This window comes from Ceratotherium simum, chromosome 19 (genome assembly GCF_057802395.1).
Source record: "Ceratotherium simum simum isolate JZ-2026a chromosome 19, ASM5780239v1, whole genome shotgun sequence".
In the NCBI taxonomy this organism is placed as follows: Eukaryota; Metazoa; Chordata; class Mammalia; order Perissodactyla; family Rhinocerotidae; genus Ceratotherium; species Ceratotherium simum.
Genome location: NC_141918.1, coordinates 1763894 through 1777994, shown reverse-complemented (window position 1 = coordinate 1777994; position 14101 = coordinate 1763894). Strand labels below are relative to the sequence as shown.

The following is a 14101-nucleotide window of genomic DNA, read 5'->3' as shown; positions in this document are numbered from 1 at the left end:
GCAGGATAAATAAGTTCTGGAGATCTAATGGACAGCATGGTGACTATAGTTAATAATACTATATTGTAGACTTGAAATTTGCTAATAGAGTAGATCTTAAATGTTCTCGCCACACTCGAAAAATAAGTATATGAGATGATGGATATGTTAATTATCTTAAGTGTGGTCATTTTACAATGTATATGTATATCAAAACATCAAGTTGTACACTGTAAACATATACATTTTTTATTTACCAGTTATGCCTCAATAAAGCTGGAAAAAAAAAGAAAATGGTTGATTAGGAAGTTCTTAGACTGACTGAAGGAGAATTATTCAGAAATATGATACCTAAAAAAAATGTCCTATATAGCAGTTGGAGAAATTTAGATGGAAGAAATGCCATTCAAACTGTCCACGAAATATCACCAGAGCAGTTTGGCTTCCTAAGTGGCTCTAAGAAGCAATGTTGATGTTACATCAGATGAACTTGGAGTCTGTTTTCTGTTAAGCAGGCCTAGATCTTCCAGAAACCAGTCTGAAATCTTTATCACTATAAGTTTCTGACAAAAAAGGTTTTTGGAGGGGTGGTGTATTTTTAACACAATTTTAAACAAATAATTTAAACTTCCTCTGTTGTAAAATCAATGGAAGTATGGATACTTACACAGGCAGTGATCCAAATGTTCTTCATTTTTGCTAGAATCCAAGAATATGGATGAGATTATCATTCTTCCTCTCTGCAGAAAATGAGACAAAAGTGTCCGTTGACAGAGGAATGCAGCAATCATAAGAAATGACCTGACTCAGAAATCCTCGGCTGAGTTTCAGAGGTCTGCTTCTGGGATGAGTGCTGATTGGGTAGCAGAGTGACTCATTCCAGGCGGAGGTCACTTGGCACTGTTTGGAGAGCCGGAGAGCCAGGGCGAGCCTGCGCAGAGACGCGAGGTGCTCCTGGGGCCCGTCTCTCCTTCCCAGTCAACTTAACACCTGTGCGGGTCTGGCCTTTATGTGAGATGAGATGAGGAGAGACAGGCCACTAAAACAATTAACTGAGGATTGAGGATTTCCTTTCTTTCAAATGGTGGGCAGTTAAGACAGCTTCACCTCTTTTTTGGGAGGGAGAAGAGAAATTCACCAGAAGTGGAGACATCAATAGTCCTGCCCTGGCTGTCTGGTCATTGCTTAGGAAGCAAGAAAGGGAGTTTTCTAATCAGGTGATGGGCCCCTCCCTCATCCTTGATGACATCTTGTGCTTTTCTCACCCACATCCCTCTCATCCCTTGATCTTTCCTGGGCTGGTTTGTGGACATTGGCTTCTCAGCAGAAGGGGTTAGTATCCCTTTGGACTTCTTTACACTCTTCTGAAGGCAAAAGCTAGTATCTTCATAAAAGGAATCTGCCCTCTTTCGAGTAGTTTGACTCTTAAAATAACTTTATTTATAACTATATAAATGAATGAATATAGAAATTAATTATCAGTAAAAGTTATAACAAGTTTGAAAGCATTTTCTTGTGTGTATTTGTTTTTATATTGAAAGGTCACCTGTAATTGGGTTAAATCCCTCATCCTTCACTCTTAGCAGCCTGTTTATTGTCTTCCCTTTTCACTTGGTCATTATTTCACTAACCGTAATTAATTTCATTTTTACAATAGGGCTTTACTGGAAAAGATGGTGCAATGGGACCCAGGGGTCCCCCTGGGCCACCGGTAAGAATGGAATGGGTTACACTGTTGTCTCCCCACCGTAAACCCCCTGCCCCCATTATTGAGGGAAAAGCCTGCTGACGTGACCTTTGAGGCACATTCCATCTGTGCTGTGGGGTACACCGTTGAGGGAGCTGTTTGCTTTTATTTTCCTAAGTCAAAATGGACTAGAGAAGACAGATGTATTAAAATACAGAGTCTTTCTGTTTTAATCAAGTTATAGTTGAAAAAATATCCTTAACTAACTTGGCATCTAGGTGGTTAGTGCCGCAGTTCTTTCCATCCCCACATTGAGGGTTTTATGACACCAGGGTTTTATGACCTCACTGGTTAATTCCTGTTCTAGAATTTTAAAAATCTGTGGTCTATGATGTTTAATTATAAGGCCCTTTATTACTGAACTGCTGTCAATCATTCTGAGGAAGTAAGTTTTACCCAAGTAGGTTTTCTAATTAAGATCTTTGGGGAAAATACTGAAGCCAATGATATTGAAAATGGCATCAGTATACCTGCATCCAGGTGAGATCACAATTAAATTGTTTGAGGTGATGGATACTCTTCATGTCTATGGCAGGATATGAAGACTTGAGAGCATATGTTAAAATAATTTTATTTATATTTTATTTATAGTTCTTAGGTAAAGGAGAGTTTACAATGTATAGTAAACTTTCATTTTAAATGTTTATTACAGAGCTTAAAATTTGCATAATTGATGAAGTAAAGGATTGTTTTACAAAATCTGATGATTCCGTTTTAAGGAAATTTTGAGCTTCAGAACATAATGTATTGGCTGGCAGATATTATAAATATTCTACTCAAAACATGGCTAACCTGTCTTGAAGCTGTGTGGAAAGCAGCAGGGAGAAATTCCCACGATTTTGCTGGGGGGAAGGGTGCTGGTGTGATAGAAGAGAATGGAAGTGTGGAGAGTGCGCCCAAAAGGAGGCAAGTTGTGGGCTGAGAGCACAGCGCCCAGCAGACAGGGGGCCCTTCGCCACAGTGTGCCCAGCAGAGCACAAAGCCAGCCACCTTCTTAATTTCTTTCCCAGCTGGAGTTTTCACTCCTGTCTTTTGATGGGTTCTCTGGTTTTGTAATAGAAATAAATTAAAAGGCAGGAATTGCTGTCTGCAAACTCACTTTGTAACCAATTTCCTAGGATGACAGTCTGAATTGTGAAACTAATTATATATATGTATGTATTTTTCAAAAGGTTTCAAAATATGTTTTAGAACTATATAGTGTAGTCCATAAAGATTGAAGAGGAATTTTCAAGATTTTTTTCCCTCATGTTATCTTAAAATTTGATTTGACTCTTCCTTAATATGTGATTATGTGCTGTTTCTTTTAAAAGCCTTTAAAACTGGCCCTGCTTTGTTAGTTTACTTTGGATGGGATTTTTCTTTCATCATAACCCCCGATCCTCGGCCTGTGTGTTGCAGGGAAGCCCAGGCTCTCCGGGAGTCACGGGACCAAGTGGGAAGCCAGGCAAACCCGGAGACCACGGCAGACCGGTAAGAGAACAGCTAGCACGGCGAGCCCTTCACTGGGACCGCGAAGAGAAGAGACTGCAGGGCTCGGGCGTGTTTGCGTTATCTCTGCTGTCATGTGTTTGAAGCATTTGTTGAAACTATGCTAAACCCATGGATTTAACTTGGTACTAGTTCTAAAGTTTTACTCTCTGAGTTATAATATTCCGGGATGGAAATTGTGGTCATAGAGTTTCTTTAAAAGGAGAATGGGATTATGAGCCAAGACACATATTTCTGCACCGTATAAACACTGCGAGCTGGGTCAGCAGGATGATGGTTGTATTTAGGCGTGGTGTGCTGCTTAGGACAGGGCACACACGATGACAGCGCGGCACCTCCATCATGCTGTGCCCGTGCCACTCACTGTCTGTCAGGCTCCTCCAGACAGGCCCTGTGTTCTTTTCTCATTCGTTGAGGATGCTCGAACATGAGTCCCAGAATGAAAAGGATTTATCTCATCCACTATTTTACTCTTTTATTACTGCCCTGCTCCAATTTACATTCAGTTCAACTTTCTTTTAGTCAGATGTTTTGGTTAAAATAATAGTTGAGATGATATTATGCATATCTGGTATTTTCAGATTAGTATCTCCAAAAGTGAGTTTGAAGTTCCTAAAATATCCAGAAGTATTTGTGGGTGTATGACTGTATATATGACTGTTGGGCTTCGTATTCTTCTTTACAAGCTCTTCCTGATTTGTATGTATGAAGCGTGAATTTACTTTAAGCAGTTTTTTTTGTCTGAATAGAATTCTGATATAAAAATGTAAAAAAACCTTAAAGATAATTATGTCCAACTATAGCGATGACACAAATCTATCAGGGCTGTTCTCTGGACAGAGCTTCCCTTTTCTTAAGTATTGTCCAAGTTACATAAACCCAAGTTTAAAAAAATTTTTAATGCCAAACAAACTTAGGGTAGAATCTTTATGACACAGCCTGCCTTCTATGTTTACATAAAATTAAGCAAAGCAGCGTAAAGATGAAAGGACTCCTGATATACTTTATAATCTGTGTGTATCCTAGCACATGACTTTATTACTCTCTTTTCTCCAATGAATCATGGCATAAACTTCACAAGAGCTGTTAAAGTACATGGAACTTTTCTACCCATTCAGAATTCTATTTCATTTTACTGTGACTGAAATAGAGTCTTACATAAGAATATTACTGATGTAATTGATGGCTGCAGCTAGAAACTTCTACTTCCTTTACTTGAATGTGATCTCTAGATACTGGCAATAAAGATGATCTCTACAAATCATATGTGCTAGAACAATCTCAGAGTGGCAGTAAATTAAAAATACATACAATCAAAGTAATAGTAAATGTAAAAAAAAAATTTCCTGCAATTTACAAAAGGCTCCAAACTAAATAATAATAGTATTTCCATATGAGTCTAGTACTTTTGGCAAAGGGAGAGCCAAACTCCAGTTTTTCTTATGATTATAATTTGGTAACATTTATTTGGACCTCATCTACCCCCTTTTTTCTCTTTATCTTCCTCATCCTTCTAAGGGTAAATTGCCCCTCCTTTTCTCCTTGATTCTGGCTTACCTTTAATTGCTCAAACCCAAACCAGCAGATGGGTGTATAAAGGTCTTAGCAGAGAGCCTGGCTCAGTCACTCTTAGCTTATCATTAGCTCTTGTAACCAGCTGATATCTTCTTGCTAACTTATAACACCTGATGTTGTATTGTGGCTGTTTTCAGGAACTGCTTGTGGAACATTTTTATTCATTTACTCAACACCTATTTGTTTAGTGCCTGATTGCTGGCCAGTGTTCTAGGGTCTGCGACAACTCCTTCCCTCATGGAGATTCTAGCAGGGGACATAGACCAAAGACATGTGAAGAGAAAATATACTTTCTGGTGATGATAAGTGATATGAAGAAAAAAGAAACAGAGGAAGGGGTTAGGGAGTTATTGTGGTGGTGGGAAGGTGGCTATTTTAGATACAATACCCAGAGAGCCTGTCTGAGGAGGTGACACTGGAATGAAGTGAGGGGGCAAGCTGCTTGAAGATCTGTGGGAAGAGGGTTCCAGGCAGTGGGACCAGCATGAACAAAAGCCCTGAATGAGGAGTGAATCTGGCACGTGAAGGATCATCAGAGAGGCCCAGTACCCGAAGTGAAAAGAGGGAAGGGAGAGGAAGAGAGAGGAGATCAGAGAGCTGGGTTGAGGTGATCATGTGGACCATCTAGCCCAGGGTAAGGAATTCTTATTTTGTTCTAAGTGTGATGGGAAGCCCTTGGAGCCAAAAAGAGTGACGTGATCTAATTTTCCTTTGAAAAATATCGCTCTGGCTTCTGTGAGGAGAATAGACTCTACAGGGGCAAAACAGGAAGTAGGGAGACCAGTTAAGAGGATATTGGAGTAGTTCAGGCAAATAGTGTGGAGACTGTAAGAAGTGGTTTGGTTTGGGATATTATATGAATATCAGATTTGTCAATGGTTTGGATGTTCCTTCCATGATAGCAGTTGGCAGCCTAGAAATACATTACTAGAAGACAAAAACTTTTTGTACCATAAGGAAAACTTTTTCAAGATCCTCTCATGCCGGTGAGAGGCCTGACAGAGTAGAGACAGATATTGTGCAGTTGCATTTGGATGTGAGACTGCCATTTGGATTGAGTTATTAATAAGGGAGACATGTGGTTCCTTTTACACCCAATGCACAAAAAATCATTGGAAGAAGTTAGAGATATATATTTAGTTAGGGAATTGACAAAAAGGCCACTGTTTCTTACTAGAACTGAACCAAGATTAACCTCATGGACAATCCAGAATAACCAGCTGAGCTACCCAGCCATGGAGACGTAAATGAAAGTGTGATGGTACAAGGGGCCATTCTCATATGTATTTCAGTTCCAGGCCTGTATTGTGAATGTCATCATAAAATGCACACATAGTACATAACTTCTAAATTCGTGATCATAAAACTCACATCTCAGGACTACTTTGGAGGACATGTGCTTTTGAGAGGGAGACAGAGACAAAGAGATTAGATTCCTTTTTACAGACAAGCAAAATGTGAGTAACATGGGTATAAATGTGAAGTGTCATTTTGCTAATTTGTTAGGAAGCTGACCTTGCTGTCTTTTGTTATCATGTCCATTCATGGATCATTTTAGACCATTTTTGTGAGTTTCTAATATATGAAATTCTTATATTTCAGGGTCCATCTGGATTGAAAGGAGAGAAAGGCGATAGAGTATGTATTTCTTAAAATTTGACTTACATTTATTTTGTGTGTTAAACATTGAAGTCTGAAACTACAGAGATAATATGCTAATGATTCTCATTGATTTAATTAACAAGGGAGACATGGCTTCCCAGAACATGATGCGAGCAGTTGCAAGACAAGTCTGTGAACAATTGATAAGTGGTAAAATTTCTTTTCTTTTTAATGTATGAATGGTTTTTTAATTAATTGCAGGAAAATGCAGCGTGTGAGTCATAAAGTTTCTAAGATATATGTTTCTATTCAATTTTTGGTGATCTCTTATTTTTATACATTGTCAGTTTTGTATCTGGTTAGGTAAAGCTAATGGTATTTTAATGATTGTCATTAAGATAAAATAATAACCCAAGGTAAAATAATAGCCTGTTAGCCTTATATTTGGTCTGATACAAAATCATACTTTAGAAAGGTTTCCACATTAGGATTTTTAGCAGTCTTCATTTGAATATATATAGAATCAGCAAACATTGAATCATTTAAGTTATGACCTTAAGTTATTCTATGACTGTGTGGAAGGAGCCCACCAAGATTAATTTGATCATAGAAAGTCCATTTTGGTGGGGACCGTTTTATTGCCTCATTTTTCACAGACTCCTTCTTCTTCCATGAGGCCTATTAAGTAATCAAGCTCGGTGCCTGCGAACCGAGTGTGGCTTTCAACTCAGGGTTCCCTCTTGCAGAAGTCTTAGTGTTTCTGAAGCATGGTCCTGAGGAACACCTGCATGAGAGTCACCTGTGGTGCTGGTTAGAAATGCAGGTTCCTGGGCCACACCCTAAACCTGATGAGTCATTGTTTTTGGAGCGGAGGCCCAGAAATCTCTGTTTTTCAACGTATCCCACAGGCAACTCCAATTTACACTAAGGTCTGATTATCATTGCCTTAGGTACACACAGAAATAGTATAATTTCTTAATTTAAAAAAGGTTCTGGCCAGCCTCAGAACTTTATATGGGAGCCATATGAAACTTCTATGACTCTTTTATGTTTACAGTAATGCTTGTGGAGACAATTGTTTATCAGGGATCCTTTTGTCCTGGATGGCTGGAGGGTTTTATTTTATTCTTAGGATTCTAATTAGAATGTTTCCTGGAAGGGGGGCATAGAGATGGGTGTTACTAGGCACCAAGAGAAAACAGTTTCACACTCTCATCCCTCCCTTGTTGGGTTTCTTACTAACTAACACGTCTTATTTCTATCTGTAGGTCAGATGAGCAGATTCAATCAGATGCTGAATCAGATTCCAAATGATTACCACTCCAATCGCAACCAGCCAGGACCCCCGGGTCCCCCAGGCCCCCCTGGCAGCTCGGGAGCCAGAGGAGAACCAGGACCTGGGGGGCGGCCAGGCTTCCCTGGCACACCAGGGATGCAGGGACCCCAGGGTGAACGAGGTAGGCATTTCTGGCTGCTGCATGGGGATAGAGGAAGAAATCTGCAAGTGTAGGGGCTGGGTCAGGTTGAAAAGCACGTGGGAGACTGAACTTGGCAAACTACTTGAACGCGTCTTGTTTGGACGGCCCCAGAAGAGCAGTGTCCGTGAACCTGTCTTCCTCCTGAGGCAGCTGCAGGCCATAGAGATCCATATCTTAGAAAACAGGAAGATTTTGTCAGGAGATCTCAGTAAAAATAATGCTGTTTTCTGATTGTTGTTGCTAACAGGAAAAACTATATCTTGGCAAACTATACCAGGCACCAAAAGCTTATTAATTGTTGTGACTGGCGAGAGTTGGGCAGCAACTGAATATACTTCAGCGGCCCTACAGTTTTAGATCCAAATTCTTTTGGTTCCTTTATTCAGCGCCTGGCACTGGTCTTATGCGTTTGTTTGGCTTTAGTTTCGTGGTAGATAAGTGTAATTGAAGGAAAAGAAGAAAAATAGGATTCTCTGATTCCAGATGTTTCAGGACTTTGGGTACTTGCTTTTGTCAAAGTAGTAGTTACTCTGGAGAAAACTTAGATATTTCTATAATTCTGATGATTTGCATACTGTATTAATAGAGCTACTAAAGATAAGATACCTTTAAGATGTTTTTCAATGAGTTATAACTATTTATTCAAAATTTCTGTTCTTAATTACTGTTTCTAAAAAAATCCATTAGACATGGTTGTTTTCTTCAAATAATTTTTCCCCTGACTTGTAGCCAGATATGTTTCTTGGCCATGAATCTGGAATTACACAAGTGTCTAGAAAGAATTTGGCTTAAAGAGTAAACTTCTGTGAAAAATTAGGTTCTGCTTTCAGTAAGGGAGATGAATTACTTGAATCAAGTTTATTATCAGTTAAGATGAAAACGATGTGCTTCCAGATCATTTTCCCCATGTCTTCTCTTTCTGTCCTCCCTTAGGTTTGCCGGGAGAGAAAGGTGAGAGGGGTGTTGGCTCTCCAGGACCACGAGGGCCGCCTGGCCCCCCAGGTAGGTTTGCTAGAGTATCAGATAAGCACATGGCATAAATATGGAGAGCCTACAAGCCCCGGGAGAGTCCCAACCTCATCCTGTTAGCTTCAGGCATGCCTACATCATGGAATATATTTTAGCAGGAAGTGCAACTTGCATAATCTCCTCATTTTTATGTTCTCTTTGTTTAAAAAATGTTTGAATGTGTTCTATTAAGCATTTACTATATGAGGGAATGTGTTTCAGTGACATAGAGGGTTGCTATTTCCTTTTTTATGGAATTCCTATTTGTTTTGTTTGGCCTCATAGCCTTGAAGGATGGTGTCATTTCCTGTTTCTTCAAGCTGTTGTGGTGGACTGAGAAATACAGTCTCACTAAAAAGCCTGAAGCGTTGCAAGGTTTCATTCATAGGTTCTTTATTGATGTTTTAAAAGAAATAATCATCATCCAGTTTTTTTTTTTTAAGAATAACAGGAAATATTTTTACCTTTATTGAATATATTTCTAAACATATTATTTTATATTCCTGTTTAACCAAATAAAGTGTTTTTAAAGTATCTTGATTTTATAGGATCTAACATAAAACAAAAGAAACAATAAAAACTACATTCTCCAGTGTTTTCTTTCATATGAGAGTGAAATGCTTGCATGCAGGAGGCTTTTTTCTTATTGGTGTCGTAGTAGTTTATAACATTGTGAAATTTCAGTTGTACGTTATTTGTCAGTCACCATATAAATGTGCCCCTTTACCCCTTATGCCCACTCTCCAGCCCCCTTCTCTCTGGTAACCGCTAAACTGTTCTCTCTGTTCATAAGTTAATCTTCCACATATGAGTGAATCATACGTGTTTGTCTTTCTCTGTCTGGCTTCTCTCACTCAACATAAGACCCTCAAGGTCCATTCAATGTTGTTGCAAGTGGGACGATTTTGTGTTTTTTATGGCTGAGTAGTATTCCATTGTATAAAGATCGTCCAGTTTTTTAATGCATTTTGTTTACTAGATTGAAAATGAATTTTTTTCCTTCATTATAAGGTCCATGAGACCCTTGCAAGCAAGATCAGCCCTAGTGGTTAAATCCTTACGTTTATGTTGCCCACCAGTGAGTATTGCTTGCTCCAGACGTGACATGGCTTCCCAGAGTCTGAGGTGTGGAGCAGCACTCCCTGTCCCTGGAGTCTAAGGCAGCTGCTGTAGCCACTCCCTTCAGGTGGTCTTACCTCCGTGAGAGTGGGACAAACCAGAGAACTCACTGATGCCTTCAGTTGGCTTAATTCTTGCTAAGTCAGTTTTCTTTGAATAAAACCATTAAAGTAGTTGGATTTCTGACATTAACTCTTGATGAATCACTGGTAAGAAGGTTCCACACTTCGGTTCATATTGGTGGTTTCTTAAGGAAATATTTTCTTACCACACACTAGTGAATTGTCTAGTCTTGAGGCAGTGGAGGTGCCAAAGTATTGTTGACCGCCTCGGGAGATGTACTTAACAAGAGAGGAAATATCTGTTTTAACCCTGCACTAGGTCCACAAGGAGAATCCAGAACGGGTCCACCAGGGTCCACAGGTTCCAGAGGTCCCCCTGGCCCCCCTGGTCGTCCTGGGAACGCAGGTGTCCGAGGCCCCCCGGGTCCTCCTGGGTACTGTGACTCGTCCCAGTGCGCCAGCATCCCGTACAACGGGCAAGGCTACCCAGGTACGTTGTTGCCACTGTAGGCACCCAATTCCCCTGAAGTACAGAACCGTGATGGAAATAAAGTTTCCTAGGATGGAAGGAAGGTTGATGCGAGAAGTTCTTGAAGATATCAACTCTTTCATTTGCGTGTTTTGATTATGTAGTAATAGTGTTCTCTCTCAAAGCATAAACCATTATTTCACTGTTAGGAGTTGAATAATTGTATTCTCTTCCTTCCTGTACTTTTGCATTTACCAAATGACATCATAAACCTCTCTGTATTTCTCTTGGGAGTTCAAAGAATGCTACCAATTGAATTTTTTTTTTTTTTTAACCTAAAGGCTGGGAATAGGGATTTGTTGAATACAATTGTAGAGTGTCAAGAATATATATAAAAAAATTGTTTTGGGAATCTAATGCATAGGCAAACTATTTGATAACATGGTGCAGACAACTAAAAATAATTCACTGTCTCACACTGTCCATGGAATTAATATTTATAAGATCTAGGACTTGATTTGTTTTAAAGAGTTGGTAGTGAAATTCTAGTGTTTGACAATTATAGAGGGCAGAAGTCTCTTATGCCTGATTTTGGGGAATGTGGGGACCAAGGAGATATGCTGGTCTGGAAATAAGAAAGTCATGCTGTGGTCAGCAGTGACCTTTTCAGCAGCGCACCCTCAAGCATCTTGCAAGTTTTAAAAATGATACTGCTGTTTGATATGGTTGGCTACTAGCAAATAGTGCATGAGTAGTTGAATACCTAAATATCTATATATCTATATATTTATGTGCCTACTTACATATGACCAAAAGTAGTAATGAATCTTAATGTAAATTTCTCATGCAACCCATTCACAAAATTACAATTTAATTCTTCATAAAATAAATTTAAATTACCTCTGCCTTATGGTATGTGTGAATAACTGGAAATATATGGATATATATATATATATATATACTTTAACCATTAGATACTTAGATGGATGTGTATATATATTTTTTGCATAGTAATTCAACTTTTAAACACTATCATCTTTGACCTGTTTCAGGTTCCGGCTAACAAATTTTCTAAGTCGCCAGTGCTGCTTACAGTTTGAATACATGAAAATCCTGTTTCTGAGATGTTTGCGCACGTGCTTATTAGGAAATGAGTCTGTATGGAAATCTCACCACAGATATGGTTAATGAACCGGGTCGACATCGCAAAGGAGGGTGGAGACTCTTGACACTAACTTGAATGAGACAAAAGCAGTGGTGTTAGTTTATAAGCTTGATGCATTTCAGTAATAATGTAGATAAATATTGTTAAAACAAAAAAGTGCAAACACAGCCATGAGGAGCCTCGGTTGTGAAAGAGGCGCATAATAAAACTACTAACCAGCCGAGATTATGCCATTTTGAGAAAAACAATTAACCTGGTTCAAGAGAAATGTCTTATGTAAATAATAAACTAATTGTGGCTTGTAAATGATTTGTATGTGATCCTGTCCACTAAAATCACTTAACAGTTCTACCGCAAGCTTCTGCATCAAAGCCTGCTGCTTGCTCTATGCCGGAATAACACCGAATGGAAGCGCCTCATCTCTTGCTTGTTAGCGACGTGTCTGATTCAGGGCATGTGTCTTGTTAGTATTATTTTTTGTACGTGTACTCTCATTTGGGTTTTGTAATTGCGATTTCCAAACCAAAGTTTTACAATCACCGTGTTTCTTCCTGTCTCTCTGTAGACACTGGTGCTCCTCCCCCACCAGCTGTAACTCAGTCTGTGGGGGAGAGAGCCACAGAAAATGTCATGTACTGTATATTACCTGGTGAGAGCTGATTCTCACCTCCAGAGTGCAGTTTCTAGGAGCCAATTAAACTTCCTCTCACCTCCTCATCTTTCCAAATTGTTCTTTGAATTGAGGAGTCTGAAGTCGCGAACAGTTACTTGGGGATTTGCAAAAATCCTCCCTGGGTTCTGCGTTTACAGTGCTTTGGCCCAGCCTCTGACCCTTCCCAGGTATTTGTGCAATGATTGTATCTACCGCTGGATCTTTGAAGGGTAAAAAAACGTGCCATTTCATTATTTGATCATCACCAAATTCTCTCTGCAAATGGAAGTCATCAGAGCATTGTAACTTACCTATTTAGAGTTACGAGATGACGACTGGAGCGCCATCACCTTGGGTGATGATATAGCTTTGCTGTGTGTGTGCCTTCCAAATCATGCCATAACTGTAATGTTGAATCGGACAGAGCCCTACGTGCCCGAGGGCGGGGCCTACCTGCCTGAGCGCGAGCCCTTCATCGTGCCGGTGGAGCCCGAGCGGACGGCGGACGAGTACGAGGACTACGGCGCCGACGAGCCTGCGGACGAGCATCCTCCCCACGCGCGCTGGCGGCGCGCCCTGCCCCGCAGCCCCGGGCAGTGAATCTGAGGCCGCGCGGCCTGCCAGGCTGGGGGAGGTGTTGGGATTCTCATTTACAGGTCAGATAGAGCAGTGTACGTCTTATCTCCATGTTTCTTCCGGCGTTGCTTCATCCAAGAGTACCTTTCTGACTGTAGGGAACCTTGTTTCTGTAGGAAGCCTAGCTTGCTGCATGCAGTCTGTAGACATCTTTGCCTTTGCTCTTGAAACGCTGGGACAATACTTTGTTCACAAAAGCTGCAAGGAGAGAACGTGCCTTGTGCCTTTAGCTAGCACAGCGGGCAGCCTCCGTGACACTCTTAGGTTAAGCAGTAAGTCCTGGAACCCAGAAGGACTGTATATTTTCAGAGGGCAGTTTATCTTTTCCAATACTTATTTGCAATTCAATTACACCACCAAATAATTCCCCTCCTAAAATCAAAAAGGAGGGAAAAGTCAACTCCATTGCAAATATTTATCTTTCTCTTTATCTTCTGTTATACATTAGGGCATAGAATGCTCTTAGACATCTTCTCTAACAACCACAGACCTTAAGCCATTTAGCTGAAATTATTGTATCAACTGGATACACAGTTCCATAATGCCTTAAACCTCCTTCTTTTAGACACACTAACATTTATGCCAAATTGCAGATTATTCTGCAGAGATGGAATTGCATGTTTGTGTTGTATATTTAGTATGAACTTTTTTTTTCCAGAACATAATGTTTCTTAGTTATCAAAAGCAGTTGGAAAATGTTTGCAAGACTATGAACATAGAATTGCTGCTTTTATATTTTAACTGCAGATTGTGAATTTCACTGCCTTATATTATTTATTTCTGAAACAAAAGAGGCATTTTTCAATAAAACTACTGAAAATTTGACATGGCATGTTTTTTCTTTGAATGGCCTTTTGGACTGTTCAGGCGGTCGTTACAACAAACAAATTCATATCCTTGGATACGGTTACAAATCTTGCTAGTACTATCAAATTATGCTAAATAACTAGATTTTTAATGATATTTTGAAGTCATAAAACAGAGCAGTGGGAGCCTTAAAAAGCTCAGCAGATTCCAAAGGCTTTATAGGAATGTCAAGGACGTGTGGGTTGGTGGAAAAACAGCTAGGTATCCTAGGAGACCCCAAACAAGCAAATAACCTCTGACAACCCACATGA

The 14101-nt window shown here is 39.8% G+C and overlaps 1 protein-coding gene across 3 annotated transcripts in view; it reads left to right on the top strand.

Annotated features, from left to right (window-relative positions):
* COL12A1 (collagen type XII alpha 1 chain) overlaps positions 1-13808 on the top strand; it is a 114372-nt gene extending 100564 nt beyond the window's left edge. For 2 of the 3 annotated variants that reach the window (XM_087443784.1, XM_087443783.1), the window contains 8 exons: positions 1637-1690; positions 3128-3199; positions 6395-6430; positions 6538-6604; positions 7663-7851; positions 8806-8874; positions 10381-10551; positions 11583-12001. In XM_087443784.1, coding sequence (XP_087299910.1) covers positions 1637-1690; positions 3128-3199; positions 6395-6430; positions 6538-6604; positions 7663-7851; positions 8806-8874; positions 10381-10551; positions 11583-11593 — 669 coding nt within the window. In that variant the 3' untranslated portion in view covers positions 11594-12001. Of the gene's footprint in view, positions 1-1636; positions 1691-3127; positions 3200-6394; positions 6431-6537; positions 6605-7662; positions 7852-8805; positions 8875-10380; positions 10552-11582; positions 12002-12771 lie in introns of those variants that run through there. The other variant, XM_087443785.1, reaches the window with a different exon arrangement.
* Positions 13809-14101: the final 293 nt, after the last annotated feature.